Source organism: Paroedura picta, chromosome 5 (genome assembly GCF_049243985.1).
Source record: "Paroedura picta isolate Pp20150507F chromosome 5, Ppicta_v3.0, whole genome shotgun sequence".
Classification (NCBI taxonomy): Eukaryota; Metazoa; Chordata; class Lepidosauria; order Squamata; family Gekkonidae; genus Paroedura; species Paroedura picta.
In genome coordinates, this window is record NC_135373.1 from 98,566,338 (window position 1) to 98,586,877 (window position 20,540).

At 42.8% G+C, this 20,540-nt stretch overlaps 2 protein-coding genes across 4 annotated transcripts in view; one reads left to right on the forward strand and one right to left on the reverse strand.

Moving 5' to 3' along the window:
- The window catches only part of XRCC6 (X-ray repair cross complementing 6), a 43,760-nt gene that overhangs the window by 21,082 nt on the left and 2,138 nt on the right, over positions 1-20,540 (reverse strand). Inside the window, exon 1 of one of the 3 annotated variants that reach the window (XM_077339361.1) lies at positions 2,117-2,168. The exons of 1 other annotated variant lie outside the window; for it this stretch is intronic. The gene's annotated coding sequence lies outside the window, so the exon portion shown is untranslated. Of the gene's footprint in view, positions 1-1,874; positions 2,169-20,540 lie in introns of those variants that run through there. One more of the 3 variants, XM_077339360.1, reaches the window with a different exon arrangement.
- Positions 2,250-20,293, forward strand: DESI1 (desumoylating isopeptidase 1). The gene is made up of 6 exons (XM_077339364.1): positions 2,250-2,667; positions 9,565-9,586; positions 10,771-10,840; positions 11,227-11,336; positions 14,174-14,296; positions 16,854-20,293. Exons 1-6 carry the CDS (start codon positions 2,577-2,579, stop codon positions 16,945-16,947), a joined length of 510 nt encoding a protein of 169 aa, XP_077195479.1. The 5' UTR covers positions 2,250-2,576; the 3' UTR covers positions 16,948-20,293.

Below are 20,540 nucleotides of genomic sequence, written 5' to 3' on the forward strand. Positions count from 1 at the left end.
TAGTGTATGCAGAATCCAAATAAAAATATTCTTAAACCCAATTTGTAATTGCATTGAATGACCTGCATTAAACGTGATTACATGTCAATTTTACCAAAACATTTTATTTGTATTTGAGTTGTACACCCCAATCCTATGCATGCATACTTGAAAATAAATCCTACAGCACAGGATTGATTCTTCAGAGGAAGAAGAGTTCGTTCTTATATGCCGGTTTTCTCTACCTGAAGGAGGCTCAAAGCAGCTTACAGTCACCTTCCCTTTCCTCTCCCCACAACAGACCCCCTGTGAGGTGGGTGAGGCTGAGAGAGCCCTGATATCACTGCTTGGTCAGAACAGTTTTATCAGTGCTGTGGCGAGCCCAAGGTCACCCAGCTGGCTGCTTGTGGGAGAGTGCAAAATCGAACCCGGCATGACAGTATATATATCACGCTATCAAGAAATCTTGGGTCCCTAGCTATCCTAGCTTGGTACATAATCAATAAGATGGCAAAGGCCTCTCAGATGATCTCAGTATATGTTTGCACACAGGTGAATGAGCTTGTCATATTGGTACCAGGCCCTGTAACATATGCATATATGCTTAATCCTCAATAAAATCTGATAAAGTAGATTTTTGGACCCAGAAGGTCATATCTCAACAGAGCCAGAATGGTGTAGTGGTTAAAGTGCTGTACTAGGATTTGGAAAACCCAGGTTCAAAACCCACTCTACCAAGGAAGCTCACTGGGTAACCTTAGGCCAGTGACTCCAACCTATCTCATAGGGTTGTTACAAGGATAAAATAGTGAGGAAAATGCTGTACACTGCTTTGAGGTAAAAAGAGTAACATAGCTGCTCCCCTGGAATGAAATCAAGCAAGAGACACTTTATTTTAACAAAACAATTCAAAACTTTTATTCAAGTCAGGAGACCAACTGTCAATTCATCAGACTCCTACACTGCCAAGTGAAATACAGTAACCTCTAGACGCGCATTTCCCAGCCTGTCTGTTGGGAGCCAACAGTGGGTTGTGAAGCTCTTGAAAGTGGGTCATGGGCCAGCCCTCCCTAATGGCTGCCTTCTGCCCCTTCCATTGCTTTTTTGTATTTTGGAAACCAAGATAGGACTCTGGAAATAGTATTTTCCATTTCATACTTTGGTAGATATTTTTTCATTACTGCATACACATTGACCTGATGGATTCTAGAATATTTCTTAGACACTTAGCAGGGATTAGAGAGAATAATGGGAGAGAGGGTGGTCAAAAGCTGGAATGTAACCTCCATATGCAAAGATAGTATATGCCAGAATGTCACTTGCTCCAGGTTCATAGTGGGGGGCTCGTAGTGGAGAACTCAGAGGCATCTGGTTAGCCACTGTAGAAAAGCGAATGCTGAACTAGAGCACCAGCTTGATGCAGTGTCAACTGTGGCAGCCTCTAATCTGGAAAACCAGGTTTGATTCCCCACTCTGCCTCCACATGCAGCCAGCTGGCTGACTTGGGCCAGTCACAGTTCTCTCAGAGCTTTCTTAGTCCTACAGGGTGTCTATTGTGAGGAGAGCAACAAAAGGCGGTTGTAAGTTGCTTTGAGACTCCCTTGGAGGGGGCAAAAATAGCTCTCTCTCCTCTGGATACCAAGGCGATCGTTTCCCTACGCCTAGGGTACAAAAACAAAAAAACCCTTGAGGCGGCCCTGGATGGGTCACCCTACCAAGCAAGTTTGGACTTGTGATTCACCATACAGAAAAGGCCGGGAAACGCTGCACTAGGCCAAACATGAAGAATGGTAAGGAAATGTCCGCACATCGGGACCGGGCCCAGTTCGCGGCAGCCGGAAAGCAAAGGCGAAGGAGCTTCCTCAGCACCAGCCCCGTCTGCTTTGGGAGGATACCTGTTCGCCAGGGCACCACCACCAGGTACTTCAGCGCGGGTGCGCCCCTTGCCGTTCACCGAACCCCTTACAGAGAACAATCCCAGCCGCCTGACACCCGCGGGATTCGCGCAGGCGCTTCTGCTCCTTTCCTGGGCGCTTCGGCACCGAACTTGAGAGCGACCTCCAGTGAGGCCCAACCGCCACCTCCAGAAGTTCAGCGGCCCAACGGCAAAGTCCTAGCAGAAAACGCGGGGACTAACCGAACTCGGCCTCCGAGACTTCTTACCGCACAGTTAGCAGAGCAAGCCGCGCCCCCTACACAATGTAACTCCGCCCACGCCCTCCATATGCCAGCCAATAGCCCGCGGCCACCCCCCCCCCACATTGTCCTCATTTGCTCCGCCCACCCGGAGTAGCGCATTCACTACGTAGCTCCTCCTTCTAGCGTTTAGCGCCGCTTCCTCGCTGAGGGCCCAGCGATCGGAGGCGGAGCTGGCGGGGGGGCGGCGCATGCGTGGAGGGGACGTTCGCTTCCTCGACCCTCCTCCTCTGTTCTCCGTCCCTTCTGTCAGTTGGGCTATAAGACCGGCAACTGCCGGAGAGCGGCGGGGCTGCAGGAGCCGGCGGGGCTGGGCTCTTCCTTTCCTCCCGAGCGCCTCCGCTGGGCGATTCCGCGTCGTTCGGAGGGCTTTCCGGTAGCCCCCCGCTCCTCTTCATGCCATGGACTCCCCTCCGATGCTGTACCCGGTGAAGCTCTACGTTTACGACCTGTCCAAGGGCATGGCTCGGCGCCTCAGCCCTATCATGCTCGGTAAGGGCTGCGGGGAGAGGAAGGACGGGCACCCACCCGCCCGCTGCCGCCACCTCCGCTTCTGCCGTCTCTCCCTGGTGCCTCGGACACACGCTGGGGCCGGGGGCCTCAGCCTTTGCCCCGGCGGGGAGGAAAAGAGATGGGAGCGTCACCCTGCCCATCGGGGGGGGGGGGCATGCCTGACCTTCGAGGGCTGATGTCCCAAAGTCCTTTCTCACCTCTTCTTTCTCCCTGCCTCGTCCCTGTCCAAAAATGGGGGGAGGGGCTGGGTAATATGCCCATCCCCATCCCCTCCACCTAGCTTAGCAAGGATTGGTTTGGCAGGCATGGTGCCCATGGGGTGGATGGAGGGAGTTTAAAAGGGGAAAACTTGGTAGCGGTGTGCCTGTCATGATGATCGAGGCATACCTGTGCCTATCCAGATGCCCTGGGGCCTGTTAATTCAGAAGCATCTCACTTTCTTTTGTATGTGTATGTGAATGTGTGGTAATGGAAGACAAATATCAGTTCTGCCGTCAAACAGAGCTCACTATCATATATTGTTATTTTCCCCTGAACAGAAAAGGAATAAGTATTTAAATGACTAGTAGGCCTTTAAGTAAGGTGTTAATCAGTATTTTAGAGATGCAAATATGTCCCTTCATCATGGTAAAAGGTAGCTGAACTAGCAAGGTAAGAGTATATGAGAAGGTCATCTCTGATTTATAACACTGAGCTTGAATAACAACTTGAGATCATGGGTTGCAAATCCTGTTTTCAAAACTGCCTTCAGTATAGCTGTGTTGTTAGGGGTTTAAGTTTGTCATTCCAGTGTCAAAGTCACTGGAATGAAACACCTCTGCACTTAAACTCTGTTGAGTATAATGGCAGCAAAATCTGGCAGTATAATGGCAGATTTAATCTATGGTAGCAAAAAAAGCAAGGCATCAAAACTCTTTTTCCCCTTGTATATATCTGCCATGAATGCTAGTTGCTTAGTCATGTCAGCCTTTAACTTAGTCATGTGAACTTTAACTACTCTTCTCCCCTCCTCCCAGGATGATTGGTGGTATTTAAATAAAATAAACATTTATTTTTCTATCAGCCCTTCCAATACAGTTCAGGGTGGGTGACAACATAATTGAAACAATAAGGTTAAAATATGAAAATTCTGTTATTTCTACCCAGCTAATTACATAGTAGACAGGTGATGTTCTAGAGTTCATTGAGTTCATAGAGTTTGTTTCCTCATCTCCAATGACAGCACTTTTTGATGGTTATATCAGGCCTTGACCATAATTTAAGTTTATGTTGTTAGACTGGAAGAAGAGGGCTTGCTGTTAGGGAGATGGTCTTGTATCTGACAATCCACTTTCACTTGAAAGGAACTGCCTTCCCAGAGCCGGTCCTCATCGGCATTGCTGATACTAGTTATGAAGCAATCTATTCAGTCAGTCTTAACATACATACAGTGCAAGTGTATATGATGGATTTTAATCTGATTATTTCTTGCCTGCTGAAATAATGATAGAGAACTTCATCTGATAAGATCTGGGGTCTTCTGTCTGATAGGTACAACTATGTGGGGAGTGTCTCAAAACATTAGTACTATGCATGCTTTCTCACCTTGGAATAAGCCCTGTTGAACTCTGTGTGATTTACTTCTGAGTAAAGATTAATAAGTGAGGGCTGTCAATAAAGTAGAATGCTGCCTTCATAGTGAACTAATTTTCTTCAGATGTCTAGTAAAATGGTCAGTACAGTATCTGTGTGGTTTAAGACATTGTGGATATTGGAGACAGGAAAATGAAAAGCCACCTCTTCAACAATGTTCCCTTATAACATCAAGTAAATGTATGCTTACAAAACAGAAGAACATAGAGACTGAAATGGGAACAACTGTTGGCTACTTGATACACCAGAGATCTGACCCAACCGAGATTGCCTGGGCTTTCCAGGTCATGCATGGTTTGAAGCATTTATCTGACATTAACCATTTAATATTAAAATTTTGTGGTGGATGATAGAATTTAAAAACCAACATAAGATCTCATTCATCTTCAGGAAATAGTGTGTTATAATTTGTGCTATCAGATCATATAGAAAGGCTTTAACATAATGCTGAAATAATTGCAGTTTTGCCAGGGACGTAAGAATTCTAGAGTCACAAAGACCTCTCTCCCCAAGCCCTTACTGTCTAAACACGGTTTTGCTAGTTGGGCAACTTTAGCAGTTGTAATGGGAGCATAGGAGTGCTGACAGACTGTCAGGTCCTTTGTGTGCATGCTAAACTTTTTTCAACTACATTTTAACCTTTCAGCAAAATTTCCACAGGCCCATTTTCAATGGCAGTTCCCTTACACACTGTCCATATATAATAGAGAGGGGAGATGTGTATATTGCTACTGTAGTTTTATTCTTTTCAATGACTAGATGTGTAACCAATACAGGACAAGGGAGTTCACTGTTTCCAGTAAATTTTGACACAAAAGGTGCCCCTAGTAATTTATCTGCATTCCACACAAAACTTTCAGTAACAGCAAGAAAAAAGTTATCTAGAAAAGTATTATATTTTCTCCAGAGAAAAATTCTTGCATGCTGGGGAAATGCAATTTATCTGCAATAAAGTACAACTTTTAAGGAAATTGTGTGGAGAATGCCTGCCCCCCCCCCACACAGAGTATGTTTATTGCCCCCCTCCCCAATCCCTACCAAAATTGTGTCCAAAAGCCTGTTATATATTATGTCTCTAAGCTTTTTGGGTTTTAGATACTACTAGTGAAAAGTGAAATGTTAAGAAGAGTTGGTTCTTATATGCCGCTTTTCTCTACCTGAAGGAAGCTTACAGTCGCCTTCCAATTCCTCTCCCCACGACAGACACCCTGTGAGGTGGGTGAGGCTGAGAGAGCCCTGATATCACTGCTTGGTCAGAATAGTTTTATCAGTGCCGTGGTGAGCCCAAGGTCACCCAGCTGGTTGCATGTGGGGGAGCGCAGAATTGAACCGGCTCGCCAAATTAGAAGTCCACACTCCTAACCACTACACCAAACTGGTTCTCTGCTTTCCACTCCCACCTACCCACAAATCTCTGGGGAAGGCAAGAAACAAGAAAAGGCTTGCATGTAGTGTGTAAGCAAAAGCTTAGCTTTAAAAACTATTCAGTGTGTGGGAGGTGCTTATATTGTGTGGCTGCTGTGTGAAGTGACTATTGTGACACACTCATTGGTCACAGTGACAGGGCAAACTTCAGGATCAGAAATGAGAATGCAGCAGAGAGGGGTGGGAGAACGCAGCAGAGGGGGAAGTCCAAAGAGTTGGGTGGGGGAACGTGTTACATAGCTCTCTCTGCAAAGGAAAGTGATATTTGAAATTAAATTATTTCAGCTTTCAGGTCATTATTCAGGAGTCTGGTAGTTATAACCAATGATTTTATAGATCCATTGTACTTTCATGACATTACTTGTTTTCAGGGTGTTCTATGGTCTTAAAGAAAAATCATAATTATTTTTTGTATCTCAAAAGTTTACTAACATAGGTGACTGAATATTTTTATTCAGGATGGCAACTACTCTTGCCATTCTCAGACATAACTACATAACTTCAAATGAAGATTCTTTGCTAACTAGTAGGCAGCTACAGACTCTAGAAATGTATTACGTGTATGTGCAAATACTGTACATTTCTGGTTTGTGTTCAGTTGTATTGGGCTTTATCCTACTACCCTGTGCAACAAAGTATAGTGTGTTCTGTCGATGCATACTGACACATTTTGACAGTACAACTCTTGTGTAAGTAGAATGCGTTTAGTGCCCATAGAACACAGTCATCTAAGTCAGGGGTAGTCAACCTGTGGTCCTCCAGATGTCTGTGGACTACAATTCCCATGAGCCCCTGCCAGCATTCGCTGGCAGGGGCTCATGGGAATTGTAGTCCATGGACATCTGGAGGACCACAGGTTGACTACCCCTGATCTAAGTAACACACAATTGTAGAATACAACCCATAATTTTTATTTGATACCACTGCTTTAAAGCTGGTGGACAGAAGCAGTGGTTTTAATGTCAATTTTAAAACCATATGCAGCACTAGAGAAGAGAAAATTTAAAATTATAAAGTTCCCGTATTTAAGATAAACATTTGCACATTCATTTGGCTTTGATTTGGCTGATATGCATTTTTACTGTTTCCTCATCCTAACAACTTGCTGTTAAACATTAAATAAAACAGATTTTCAGGATTTTAGAAGACTTTCAGTGAAGCCACAGTTTGTGTCAAAGTCTCAACCTAAACTTAGATCAGCAAATTTTCATGTAAAGCTGTCAATGTTACAGCTTTATATAATAGTTACAGCTATCAAAACTATTCTTCCACACCCTGCCCATTTTTGGTCTTCACCACTCTAGATCTACTTGTAACGCTAATGTCACAGATTGTGACTTTAGAAGAACATTTGTCGCACATCACTTTCAACAATTGTTTTGCATTTTACTTTTAACTTCTTGCATAAGGGTCTGAATCTAGTTGTTCAAACATGAAAATTTTCTATTTTTAGTTAAGTAACATTTGGTTTAAGTAACATTGGTTTAATATTCTTTTGGTTAACCGAACCTAACATTCAAGCTGCCTCCTTCTACCCCATAAATCTTAGTCAATTAATACTTTCAGATTGTGCATGAAACTTTTCAAAGGATACAAATTACCAGGGGTGCTTATGTTTATGTGGTACATTGCTTTCTATGTTTGTTATAAAATCACAGTGCATTTTGTCCTAATGTTCTTTTCTCTGACAGAGGGATTAACACAGATGTTAGAGGAAACATCTGAGTATGATATATGCATCATAAAGCAAAGGGTCACATGTACCAAAAGCAAAATAGTAGCCATTTTCTGAACCAGTTATTGTACTCTTTTGGATCAGATGGCAACTGCATCTTGGGGCCAGAACAAGAATGATGTAGTATGTGGTCTCTGCCCCCATCTCAAGCAGGCCCCTTGATACACCAAGGAGCTCCACAATAAGAAATGGGAACTGAGACTACTAGAGCAAGTCTGGAGGAAGACTTGTGATGAAGCTTCAAGAACATCTTATAGAATGTAGTTGAGAGCCTAGGAGATCGCGGTGAAGTTGATAAAGTGCAAATTTTACTCAACTGCCATCGCGTCTGCTCACACCCAGTGCAATTATTTAGATCTCTTACCACCCTGGAGGAAGGACGCCGAAATAATAACCAATTGGATAACAGCTATGAGGCATTTGCGAGTCATTTTGCAGACAAAATCTCAAAACTCTGCCCCAACCTCCTTCCAACTTTAGATAAGAAAGTGGGCTAGAGGCCCCTTGGCCATCTTTGGAGAGTACAATGAGGAACTTCAGATGACTGAAGTGGACAAGATGGTAAAGGCAGCAAAGCTAACCACATGCCCTTTAGACCCATGTTCATTATGGCTGCTAAAAACAACTGATATAAGAATAGTGCCCCCCCTCCAGAAGATAATCAGTCTCTCGTTCAACAGGAGAATATCTGGAAGGGCTAAAAGAGGCAGTGGTTTGCCCAGTGCTCAAAAAACCATATCTGGACCCACGACAACCTATCAATTATCAGGCCCCTGACAGAACTTGAACAGTTCCAGAGGGCATGCAGAAGGGAGCTGCTCTGCCAGGCATTTGGTTGAGGTCAACATGAACAAATTATCTTCCATTGGCCCCTGAGCCTTTCCTCCCATGAAACCCACAGTTGATGGGGCCCTCAGTATGATGTAATTGAACAATGGTGAGAACAGTAACATTTCTGTTCCACTGTTCTGTTGCTATCACTGTATTGTTACTGTTTACAATTACTAAGTTATCTGTACTGTTCCCTGTTCTATGTAAACCACCCTGAGCCTCATGAGAGGGCGGTATATAAATATAATAAAAGCAGCGATGGAGTGTTCAAATTCTGAACAGAGTAGTGGTGTGTGTAAGTTAATCCTTCTCCCTTCCCATATTCCATTTGTAGATTACTCAGAAATTTCTGTTGATAGAAAATGCAGCAGCTTGATTATTGTCTGGAACGAGTTACTTAGCACATAGTGCTGTCTTCTTGAACCTGCTACACTGATCTCTCTTCCGTTTCTGGCTTTGATTCAAAATGCTGATTCTTACTGTTAAAGTCCTTCATCTGGGACTTATATTCCCAAAGGACCATCATTTCCAGTTGTTTTTCTTCCATTCCCCTCTTCAGATATGTGAGAGCTTCTTCTGCCTGGTCTTTCACAGCAGTGGCTCCTAGTTTATTAAATAGTCTTCCAGATCACTTCCAAATCACCATAAACAGAAACATATTTGCTTACAAGTAATAAATTACTAGCCTTCCCATACTTGCAGATTGGGTGATAATAGGCAGATTTTTGCTGTCTTGAAAAGAAAGAACCAACTCACTTGAAATTGTTGGGAATTTCTTTTTACATGCCGCAGGACAGGAGGAAAAAAGACATCCTGTTCCTTTAATAAAGGCATAATGTGTGGAGATATGCAGTTGAAGCTTTTCATGGCATGGAAATAAACAATTTCACTAGGTAAACAGCATCCCATTAAGCTATTACTAAAGAGGCAGGACATTTTTTTTCTCCAGGCAATGGGCTAGGCATCCAGTTATTTCCTAGCATGCTCTAAGAGCAGGTTCAAGTAGTGTGTCTCCATGTCATTTTGTGACCTGTTAGCATAACCTTCAAGGCTAAGAGTGTGACCCAGTGCCATTCCAGTCAATGCCTATAGCGCTAACTTCCCCAAAAGGGAAGAATTATACTGTTTTCTCTGCTTTTTTGAGCTGTCATTTGATACTGTTTTGTTTGTAATGCAACATGAATTAATAGCTGAGAGAGGTAACAGGTTGCAAGATACTCAGTAGATTTCTGTTTTCTCTCTTACATATACAGGGAAGCAGCTGGATGGCATCTGGTGAGTAACCAACATAAAAATGGATGCTCAATAGTGTTTGCTCTACTAGAAAAAGTGATTGCATGAATGTAACAGCCTAAACCTTAATTTAGATCATAAGCACTTTCCTATATTGGAAAATAGAGCCTCAGTTTCAGTAGTTCATTGTTTACAGGGCTGCCAAGAGATGCAATGTGTGGAAATGGGCAGTGGACACTTTTTATGGCATGGAGATAAATAACATCCCATTAAGCCTCTATTAAAGGGGAAGGACTTTTTACAGGCAGTTGGCAACCTTACACCCCAATCCAAAATATATGAGTGTTACACAGAAACAAAGATGTTCTTGATCAGTTTTTTGGCGATACTGAGTTTTAATTTTGCCCATTGAACATATTAATGTTCAAAGTTGGCAACTCAGTATTGCCCACTGTGGCTGGTGGCTGGCAGCAGCTCTTGAGGGTCTGGAGCAGAAAAAGGTTTTGCCTAGGAGCTACCACCTGAAATAGTTTCATAAATATCAGGGACTGCTGAAATGGAAATCATCTGCATTTTCAATGAGCCAAATTGGAAACATAGATTACTTTGGAAAGTTAAGGCTGCTGTGTTTGATTTGATTTTTAAAACTGCTTTGATTTGAGCAGTAATTCAAATGATTATTTAAAGCACGGAAAACTACAGGTGTCATTTGCTATCTTAGAAGAGGCAAAATCTTCTTCATGGGAGACTTTGTCTCCTCAGACATGGAGTCTGTTGTGACATTATAAAATGATGCTTTTATTCAGAACTTATTTTATTTGTAATCATGTTTTGTATGCTTAATCAATAATTATATGAAACATAATCAATTGATTTGTTAAACCTTTAATGAGTAATTAACTAAGATTTCCTTAATTGATAAAAAGCCATATAAAAATTCTACTTGCATGGAACAGGCCCTCTTATTTTCATGCAGTTGAGCTTGCATCAAAAATAGCCCCAGTACCTGAAAGGACAGAAGACACTGTCCGAAATTAGGTTTAAAATTGGGTTTGTTTCCCATTAACTTTGCTAATCTATTTGATTTAGTAATATTCTGGGTGGGAGGGTGTTATGATTTTTACTCATCCTAATTCATTTGTTTTCAACACACATTCTCCCTCATGATTCTGTTTAATGTATGTTTTCAACATGCTTTCTCCCTGTTCCCCTTTCTTTCTTCCCAGGCACACTTCCATAATTGTCCACAGGGATGAATTCTTCTATGGAAGTGGTGGGATCTCCAGTTGCGCGCCTGTAAGTTTGAAATATTTCTTTATTTTTCTAATTCTAAGCTCCTCGTAGGTTGCTGCATATCAATTTCTATAACTTAGAACATTAGTAAGTAAATGAGATATTTAGTGAAACATTGCCAGTCCAGAAATGGGCTATGCTTAAGAACTCCGAAAAATGTCTTGTGTGAGTGCTACAGTTTTCTAATTTGGAAATAGACTTTGCATTTCGTACATCTAGCACAATACAGTATACCACTTTTAGATAACCAACATTGTTTAGTTAGAGTTGCCCTATAAGTTTTTGACCATGTGAAGTTCTTTAGCAGTACTATGTCTTGGGGCGAGGGGCTTGAAACAGAAGAAATTCTGACTATTTATTTGGTATCTTCTGGGGTGTAAATTTCACAGGGTGGGACGTTGCTTGGGCCTCCAGATTCTATTGTAGACCTGGGATGCACAGAAGTTACAGAAGATCTCTTCTTGGAATACTTGGGCTCATTGGGAGAATCTATATTCAGGTAAGAAAATGCTGAGAAAGATATAAAAGAAGTAACACTTCTTGGTAAAGGTAAAGGTATCCCCTGTGCAAGCACCGAGTCATGTCTGACCCTTGGGGTGACGCCCTCTAGCGTTTTCATGGCAGACTCAATACGGGGTGGTTTGCCAGTGCCTTCCCCAGTCATTACCGTTTACCCCCCAGCAAGCTGGGTACTCATTTTACCAACCTCGGAAGGATGGAAGGCTGAGTCGACCTTGAGCCGGCTGCTGGGATTGAACTCCCAGCCTCATGGGCAAAGCTTTCAGACGGCTGCCTTTCCACTCTGCGCCACAAGAGGCTCTAACACTTCTTGGTACAGATTCCATAAGCATGTTTTTAAATTTAAATTTTTTTTGACAGCTCTGTGGCTGTAAGTTTATACAAAAATATTTAAAATAAATATAATGCATAGCAAGTTACTGTCTGCTTCAGAGTTCATGTTGGAATGATTTGCATGAGCCATACTTCCTTACATTTTGCTTCATATTGTATGCTACAGATTAGGAGGGTCTGCACGATGGGTCAGACACGAATTCGCACCTAACAACAACAACAAATACTATATGGACTCCGGGGAATGGTAGAGGATAGGAAGGCCTGGAGGATCATTGTCCATGGGGTCGCGATGGGTCAGACACAACAACAATACTATATGGATATGGGAGGGGGGCAAAATAGGTACATGGGCAGCCCTTCCAGTTATATTAAGGTTGATTGGAAGCTGGTATCTTTGCATTAGTTTCCAAATATAAATCCCCTGCAACATTCCTGTTGGGAGTTAAAGGGGACTGGAGACTATTATTTTCCCTTCTATTTATCCCCAGACAAAAATGCCATAGAACAATTTTTCCATAGTCTTGCAAGGCTGGGACTTTGCTGAAAGGCTCAAAAAGTGACATTAAGTCTACTTGACTTGCTCCTAGTGCTCTGATGCAGGAGGAGGAAGTGAGAAAGCATCACTTAGCCATCCACTTCCATCAAGAACTCCAGGGTCAGGTCTTACCATTGCCTTCCAGAGCTCAGAATTATAGGACTGGAGAGTTGTTGTATGCCTTGACCTCTCACCTGGATACCAAGGGTCAAATCCCACAAGCTGAATTTACCTTAAGAGGAAGTTCTCTCTCTATTCTCCCCCCCCCCCATTCCCATTTTCAATAGGATTGCCAATGAGCCTGGGAGGAATATGTCCTAAACCTTTAATAAAGGTTTAATGTGTGAAATAGGTAGTTGAACTTTTTTCATAGCAAGGGTGTAAATACCATTCCATTACGCCTCTATTGAAGGGATGGGAAATGTTCCCCCCCCCCCTGGAAGTTGGCAACTGCACTCTTCAAGCAACCCTGCCTGAGGCTCAGAAATCCAGTTCTGAGAAGAAGAGTTAGGTTTTTTATCCTGCTTTTCACTACCCGAATGAGTCTCAAAGCAGCTTACACAGCAGCTTTCCCTTGCTCTCCTCTCCCTACAACACACAGCCTATGAGGTAGGTGGGGCTGAGAGAGCCCTGACAGGACTGCTTTGTGAGAACACTGTTATCAGGATTGTGACAAGCCCAGTGTTACCCAGCTGTGGAGGAGCAGATAATCAAACCAAGTTCTCCAGATTAGGAACTACCACTCTTAACCACTACACTACTCCTCATGAGACTGGAGGAACAACATCGTTACCTGTCCTCATATGACAGTGCTGTTGGGCAACTTCCTCAAGGGGCTAAATTGTACTATTGAAAGTTTAAAGAGTCCAGTTGCCGTTTCAAAGTTGGAGAACCAACAATCTGCCTCTTTGAAACTAGAAACTCTACTTTTCCACTCAAATTCTTTCATAGAGCTTGGTGGGGGAGAGAGGTGCAAGGTCAAAATAGACTACATTGTTATGCTGGGTATACACTGTTGTATTGAGCCAATGATAACACAAAGTGCAACAGTGGTTGATTGTCTTCTGTCTGGTCAGGTACTCTTTGAAATGTAATTTGCAACAATATCTCTGTTTACATAGTCATGGTTATCCTGTGCCAAGCACAGTTTTCAAGCTCTGAGGTTTCTTTCTCCACCTCATTGTTGAGGAACAGGGTGTCTTGGGAGTTCTTTACAGAGGAGATCTATTTCAAGGAGAATTTTGTGTTCTCCCTGTACGGAAGCAGGTCAATTGTTCATATATGCTACAGAGATGTGTGATTGTACAAGAAATCAGAAAGGCAACCATCCTGCAGATGGTTCTTGCCGGTTGGGGTACACAAAAACAACAGAAGGGGAGAAGTTAAGATCTACGGACAGGCTGAGTATGCCAAGGCAATCTTTATTAAGGAGTTTATGAATTTAGGATTTCTTCATCAGCATTTTTTGCGGATAACATTTTGCCCATCTCAAGAGTAATGTAGTTATAACCACTCAACATTGAAAACTTTCTGGCATTTGCATTTTAGTTTACATACTGTAGATTAATTGCAGGCTAAATCAATGTAGCATTAACCTGTACTATATAATGTGGACATTGCAGTATATGGAGCTAAACTATATGCATGTTAGGACAATCATGCACATTTGTGTGTTGTGCTTCTGTTTTTTGTTGATAGCTGTTGAGGAAAGGGGGTTCCATGTAGAGATGTAAGGGGGGGGATGAGTACCCAGCTTTTGGTTGAATTAATCACTTCCCATTGTGTAACTGGCCTCTGATAGGTGTGCTGAGAGGCTTACTGGTTTTGAGGAACATTATATGCAAGCTGTTATAGTCCTTTTGAATGAAAGGTGATTGTTCTGCATTATTGATTTGCTGTCTCTTATTTATTCTCTTCCCTGTGTTTGGACTTTCTTTGGGCTACAGGGGAGAATCTTACAATCTTTTTGACCATAACTGCAATACGTTCAGCAATGAAGTGGCACAGTTTTTAACTGGGAGAAAGATCCCTTCCTACATCACTGACCTTCCATCTGAAGTGCTTGCAACGTGAGTACCTTGATAAATGTCATGCTGCACTCTTTAGAACTGGGGTAGGCAGCCCTCAGCAACATACTAGAGCCTGAGTCATCTTAAAATATTTAAGAGGCTGCCATATAGAGGATGGAGCAGAGTTGTTCTCTCTTGCCTCAGAGGGACAGACCAGAACCAATGGGATTAAATTACTTCAAAAGAAATTCCATTTAAACATCTGGAAGAAGTTCCTGACAGTTCGAGCGGTTTCTCAGTGGAACAGGCTTCTTCGGGAGGTGGTGGGTTCTCCAACTTTGGAAATTTTTAAGCAGAGGCTGGATAGCCATCTGACAGAGAATCTGATTCTGTGAAAGCTTAAGGGGGTGGCAGGTTACAGTGGGTGAGCGATAGGGTTGTGAGTGTCCTGCATAGTGCAGGGGGTTGGACTAGATGACCCATGAGGTCCCTTCCAACTCTATGATTCTATGAGTCAACAGCAACACACCACATCACTTTGTTTGGCATGATCACTACCCAAGCAACTGAGGCACTTCTGAGATTAGCAGTGCAGGAGAAAGCAGTAGGCATTGTTTATGCCTGTCATTGCCTCCCAGATCTGCGCAGATGTCAGCCAAGTCAAAGGCAAATTCCAGAGTTGCCAGTAGCCTCACTGGTGGCTCACTTGCTCCAAGTGTGTCTGACCAAGTACAATTCTTCGCACCTTCCACCCCCCATTTTTGTTGGAACACCAACCTCTTCACTGTATTTAGGCACAAAAGGTTGTTTCCCCAGTCTTAGAATGTGAGTTTTAGCTTCATAAATAAATATAAGGTTAGTAGCTGTGGCATCTTAGGAATTCTTTGGTGATGGCACTGGTTTTATTAGTGTAAAATACACACCCTTCAGACTGGCTTCAAGCAAGAGATCTGAACAAGGCACAGTTGTTTCTTAATCCTTGTCTACAAAATCCATAATTTCAGCATTTTAGCTATATTGTGAAAACTAGCATTCTAGTGGGGAGGGGGAATCCTAAAAGTGCCAGTATGTAAGTGACTGGGAGTGTTTCTACTATTCAGGGATTTTGTGAAAACAAAATTAGTGACTGAGAAGTCTCAATCATTTCATGGACAAAACACATACAAGAAACTCTTCCTTCAACTTTATGTCAGGGATATGGTCAGTCTGCATACCTGTCCGCTAAGGGCCAGCTGAATTGCTCGGGCATTCCAAGCAGATGCCTGGAGAAACATTCCTAGGGAGGCAGAGCACTCTCTCTGGGTCATCTTCCACCTTATTATATCTGCCTCAGCACAGTGGCTGAGGGAAGGAGATGCAGTGTCCAGCCTGAAGAGCACTCCCCAGGACCCCTTGCAACATTAGCACAGGCCAGAGCACGTAACTATTTGTTTCATTTAACACTTATATAATCACTCAACATGTCTTTAAAATTATGACGGTTGCTAACAGCCAATGATATGTAGTACTTCTAACAATAAATACAAAAGATCACCAGCAGTATCCACAAAACCAAATAAATAACAAAGTCAGCAAAAGCCACAGAAGAAAACAGTGGACAATAAATTGTGTTAAGCTAGCCATGTGGAAAAGCCCAGACAAGTAAAAATGTCTACTTGGGGCCAGAAAGACTTTAGTTTCAGTACTAGGCAGAAGGTTACAGGCAGGGCATTTCATAACAGGATGCCGCAACAGAGAAATCCCCTCTCCTATAGTGGCCATCCAGCTGGCCTCTGAGGCGGGAGGCACAGAGTGGGCCCCTTGGAATTAGTAGCTCAGGAGCTGAACCTACAGCACTCTATACTCTTTGCAGGGTTCTGGGGAAGCCAGGGCAGAACTTTTGTCTCCTGGACAACTGCAACAGCAGCCAGCTGCCTCCTGCCAAGGGGTGCTTCAGCAGCCAACTGCAAGCAGCCCTGAAGCTCCTCTCATTTATCACGTTCTGTATATGGACAGGATGGTCAACTGTCTTACAGGCAGAACCACCCAAAGAATTATGACTTGCAAAGAAGTATGGCTTATGTCACCAGGAAAAGGTGGGAAAATGTGGGAAAGAATTCTTCCTGGCCCTATGCTCTTGGTTTGTATCAAGGGTCAGGGCTGTTCTGGCACCTTTTCTACTATGCAGATTGATTTCAGCGATTAGCTGCACTGAAGCGGTACATGTCAGGTTGGATCCAGCCAGGGTTTCCACTAAAAACTGGCTGGGCTGGGCATCAGGGGACCTGCATGGACAACAGCTATGTGGATCAAAGTCTGTAGTAAAGAGGGCAATTAGGTGAGACTGAATGAAAAAGCTCTCTAGAGCCTATTCTGTACACATTGGATAATGCACTTTCAAAGTGCTTTTGCAGCTGGATTTTCCTGTTCCAAACATGATAATCTACATACTTCTAAAGTGCATTGTCCAATGTGTACAGAATGGGCCTAGCTATACCCTTATATCCCTCACTTTGGGTACATGGTTAGATTTTTTTCTTCATTTTTATCCAGAAGAACCTCTGTTAAAATTTTGATTGGGAAATTATTTGCTTAAATCTACTTTTCTTTTTCTCTTTCCCTTTTCTTACTGCTTCAGACCCTTTGGACAAGCTTTAAGGCCTCTGCTCGATTCCATCCAGATCCAGCCACCTGGAGGAAACACTTTCAGCAGACATAATGGACAGAGCTAGCAAATATTGTGGAAAGTGCCTCCGTTCACCAGGGCTTTCCTTTTTTCAACCCAAATGTACCAGATTCCTATTTTATGATTTCATGCCAGAATTAACAGCAAGGGGGTGCTCCAGACCGTCCAGCAAGAATAGTGACTGGATTGCATGTGATATGATGCTGCAGGGGTAGGGGGGGCTATAAAGTCAAAAAGCATTGTATCTACTTGCTAAAGGTGTGGGGGGATGTTTTTGTTTGTTAGGGACGTGGTTGTCTTGGTTCACTTCTGATGCTTTTAGAATACTCCCTGCTAAGAAATTGGAGAGTAGAAACCTTGTGGCACAACTCAATGAGATGGGTGGCACCAAGTCACCCTAACCATCCCTTGGCAGATTGGTTTATTTTGCTTAATCCTTGTTATTGTCTATTTATGGCAGATGTAGCCCCCAAAGTGTTAGTCTTGCAATATTTACATTCTAGTTAACACTAACACAGTATTAAACTTGAATATTATTTTGTGCTACCCGAAGGAAGGTGGGGGGGGGGAGTTAAAAGCATTCACTGTGAAGTACTGTTATAAAAATTGTGTCTTAAATTAACAATGTAATTTTTCAGTGGCTGAAACTTTCATGACAAATGATTGGATGGCTTTCTAATCCTGATTGGCAGTATTTCCGCGGGACTAGGAACAGCATGCTTGGAGAGTCCCATTTTGGAGATAATTATCTCTGTCTGGAGATAATTATCTGTCATTCATCCATAGCCATATGTGAAGCCCTCTTTGATTCTGGTGATTTTTAAATGGAAATCTTTATCACTCTAAGCAGCCTTTCTTCCATGTGATAAAAGAAAATGTGGCAGCTATGTACAGCTACGTAACCTAACACATGCCTTCTATGATACCACAGTCTTTACATGTGAAAGTAAGGTAGCTGTTTCAGGAAGTCTAAGTTTTGAAGTGGTTCATGGGCTGTTCAAGCAGGCTGCTAACTACTCTGGAAATCAAAATTAGCATTGTTATTTATTTGGGAAAGAAGGAGTCTGCATAAAACTTTCTTCTACATTGTATTTAAATGATATGCTATGTGCAGTTCTCATAGGAAAGGTGTTGGCATGCCATCTTCCTCCAAGTATGGTCAGAAAATTTGGGTCAGCTGTGCAGGACAAGGAACAAATGATAATGATGATAATACACTGTCTTTCCCTGGAAATTATTTTTCCACTTTACCTTATCCCTCATGGCCACGTTCAGGGAAACATGTACAGGGGCAAAGGCAATTACCCTTTGTGAAGCCTCATAGAGACATGATCACTTAATCCCAAACACAACCTGGTCCCTTGTCTTGCTTATTAATGTAGTTAATTTGGAACTCTTAGGCCCTGCTAATGCTCCCAAAGTAACAAAAGCTATTGTTTGCGCTGTTGACAGCTGACCAGAAGGGAACATGATTTTGTTTCTGCTCAGAGATGATAATCCGTTTTGTTGTATGACAGTGGGATTGCTCTGTGACGTTTGGGGATAAAAGGCAACCTTAGCAAGGGAGCCAAATAGTCTGTGAATGCCTTCATGCCATCTGTTCACTGAAAGTTTCTACGGTGACAGGGGAAAATGCAACCTTTCCCTACCACAGGCTCTTCTCTAGTCCTCTTCCCTTTCTTGTAGTGGGATAAAACTGGACTCTTGTTTGCTGGAGCAGGCTGGAGGGGATGGTGTGTGAAGAGACTGGCATAGGAATAAAAGGAGAGAGAGATCATCTCTTGCCACCTCAGCTCTTGATAGGATCTCCACGTGGCCATTTGAAAATCTACTGCCTTTCTATTCTGGTAGCATTCTATACCAGTTTTGGTATAGCTGTGGCTATATAGGAATGAATAACATGAAATCTGTTCCTGAATATCCTTAATAGCATGTTCTTTTACTTGCTTATAAAGATCTTTGTCTGTCTGTCTTTCCATGACACACAAGAGGAACAGCAGGTGTCAGATCTTTGAAAAATAGATCCTGTTGAAGTTTATAGAAGCACTGAGTTACTTTCTCTTCAGAATTCTTTTCCTTTGCTTTGTCGAAGCTGAGTCCAAAATACACGTATTTCCAAGAAAGCTCCACTGAGGACCAAACTGCACATTTGAGTTTTTAAAGAATTGTATCCTGGTTCTTCACAACCACACAGCAGCTGTGGGGGAATGGCTTTTAAAAAACTAAAGGAGAGCCTGAATGCCATCGCAGGAGGGTATGCTTGTGCCTTCCCCCCAACTTGTTCTCATGTGCTGAATCAGTGCTGGAGAAGTTTTAGCTGCTCTGTGTGATGTGTTCTGTGCACATGGAGCAGCAAAAATGGGGAAAGAAGTCCCTGTCCGGTGCTGTTTCAGGAGGGGAAAACTGCTGGGGAAAGCTTTAGCCTGAAGATGGGCATTGCAAAGCAGGAACTCTTCCCAGGCCCCTCAGTGGCCTTCTGAGTCCATTCGGACTCTCCATTCCCCACCACAGCAGCTTGGAACCTCCACTCAGCTCCTTAAAAACCTGACAATGCAGTTCAGCCCTAGGTTGTTCTTCCAAGTAACTGTGTCTAAGATTGGGGCCTTAGAAGTGCCAAACTTCCGCCCCCCCCTTTAAACTTGTTTCTTTCATTTTAGCCATTCCTTCTATTTGTGTGTATGCCTTCCCCAGCTGACTAGTCCGTCTGGCCAAGTAAAGAAATGGAATGTCCTGGAATTTACTTGATCACCCTTAGCATTTCGTTCCCGCTGCTCCAGGATTGCACATCCTGCTCCTTTGTATGTCTACTTGGAAGCAGGAGTTTTAACTTTCCAGAAAATGTAAGACTGCAAAATGAGACCTCCCCCCCCCCCCCAAGGATTGAAAAGTTGAGGATGAGATTATGAAACCTAATATCTGTCCTCTCTAATGTTTCTGCTAAAGAGATGAGGCTTTTGCTGTTCTATAATAAAGGTTGGCTCTATATTAACATGTGTGCACTATCAATTTGAGCCTTTGAACCATGGGACTCCTAGAAGGGGCTGTGCTTCAAGCCTAGCTCTCTATTCTAGGATAGAAGATAATTGTATGTGTCCCCTTCCAGCTAACATGGTTGAGTGTGGGTGCTTAGCATCCAAGGCTGACCATACTCAACATTCTACTTAGTCACATGTATTTATAAGTATATAAAAGTATGAGATGTGTATATGTATGTAAATTGACTCACTTCCCACCTGAAAAGGCTGGCAATGGGCGGGGGGAGGGGAAACCTAAGCTCTCATGAGAGAGCAAAGACTTGGCCCAAATTATGGGTCTGTCATATTTCTGGGGATTTCTTTTTGCCATTTTATAATTAAGATAAATAAATAATAAAGCCTTTTGGCAGAAACTTGTTTGTTGGGCTGTTTTTTGTTTGGTTGGTTTTGTAGGGTTATTTTTGTTTTGGCTGGGTTTTATAGTCAGCTATTTCAACAACATTGCTCTGTTCTTCACACTATCCATTGGATTTATGTTCGCCCAACCTCCTTATATTATGTGTAGTAACGAATTGCCATTTTCATTTATACTAGGAAAGAATCACCTTTTTGGTCCCTTTTAGACTATTTTGTCCCTGTTAGTAGCTGTCAGTGGCTCAACTGC

Coding starts and splice junctions, on each gene's coding strand:
- DESI1 (XM_077339364.1), top strand. CDS start 2,577: ATGGACTCCCCTCCGATGCTGTACCCGGTGAAGCTCTACGTTTACGAC. Junction 2,668..9,564: donor CCTCAGCCCTATCATGCTCG/GTAAGGGCTGCG, acceptor TTACATATACAG/GGAAGCAGCTGGATGGCATC. Junction 10,841..11,226: donor GGATCTCCAGTTGCGCGCCT/GTAAGTTTGAAA, acceptor TAAATTTCACAG/GGTGGGACGTTGCTTGGGCC.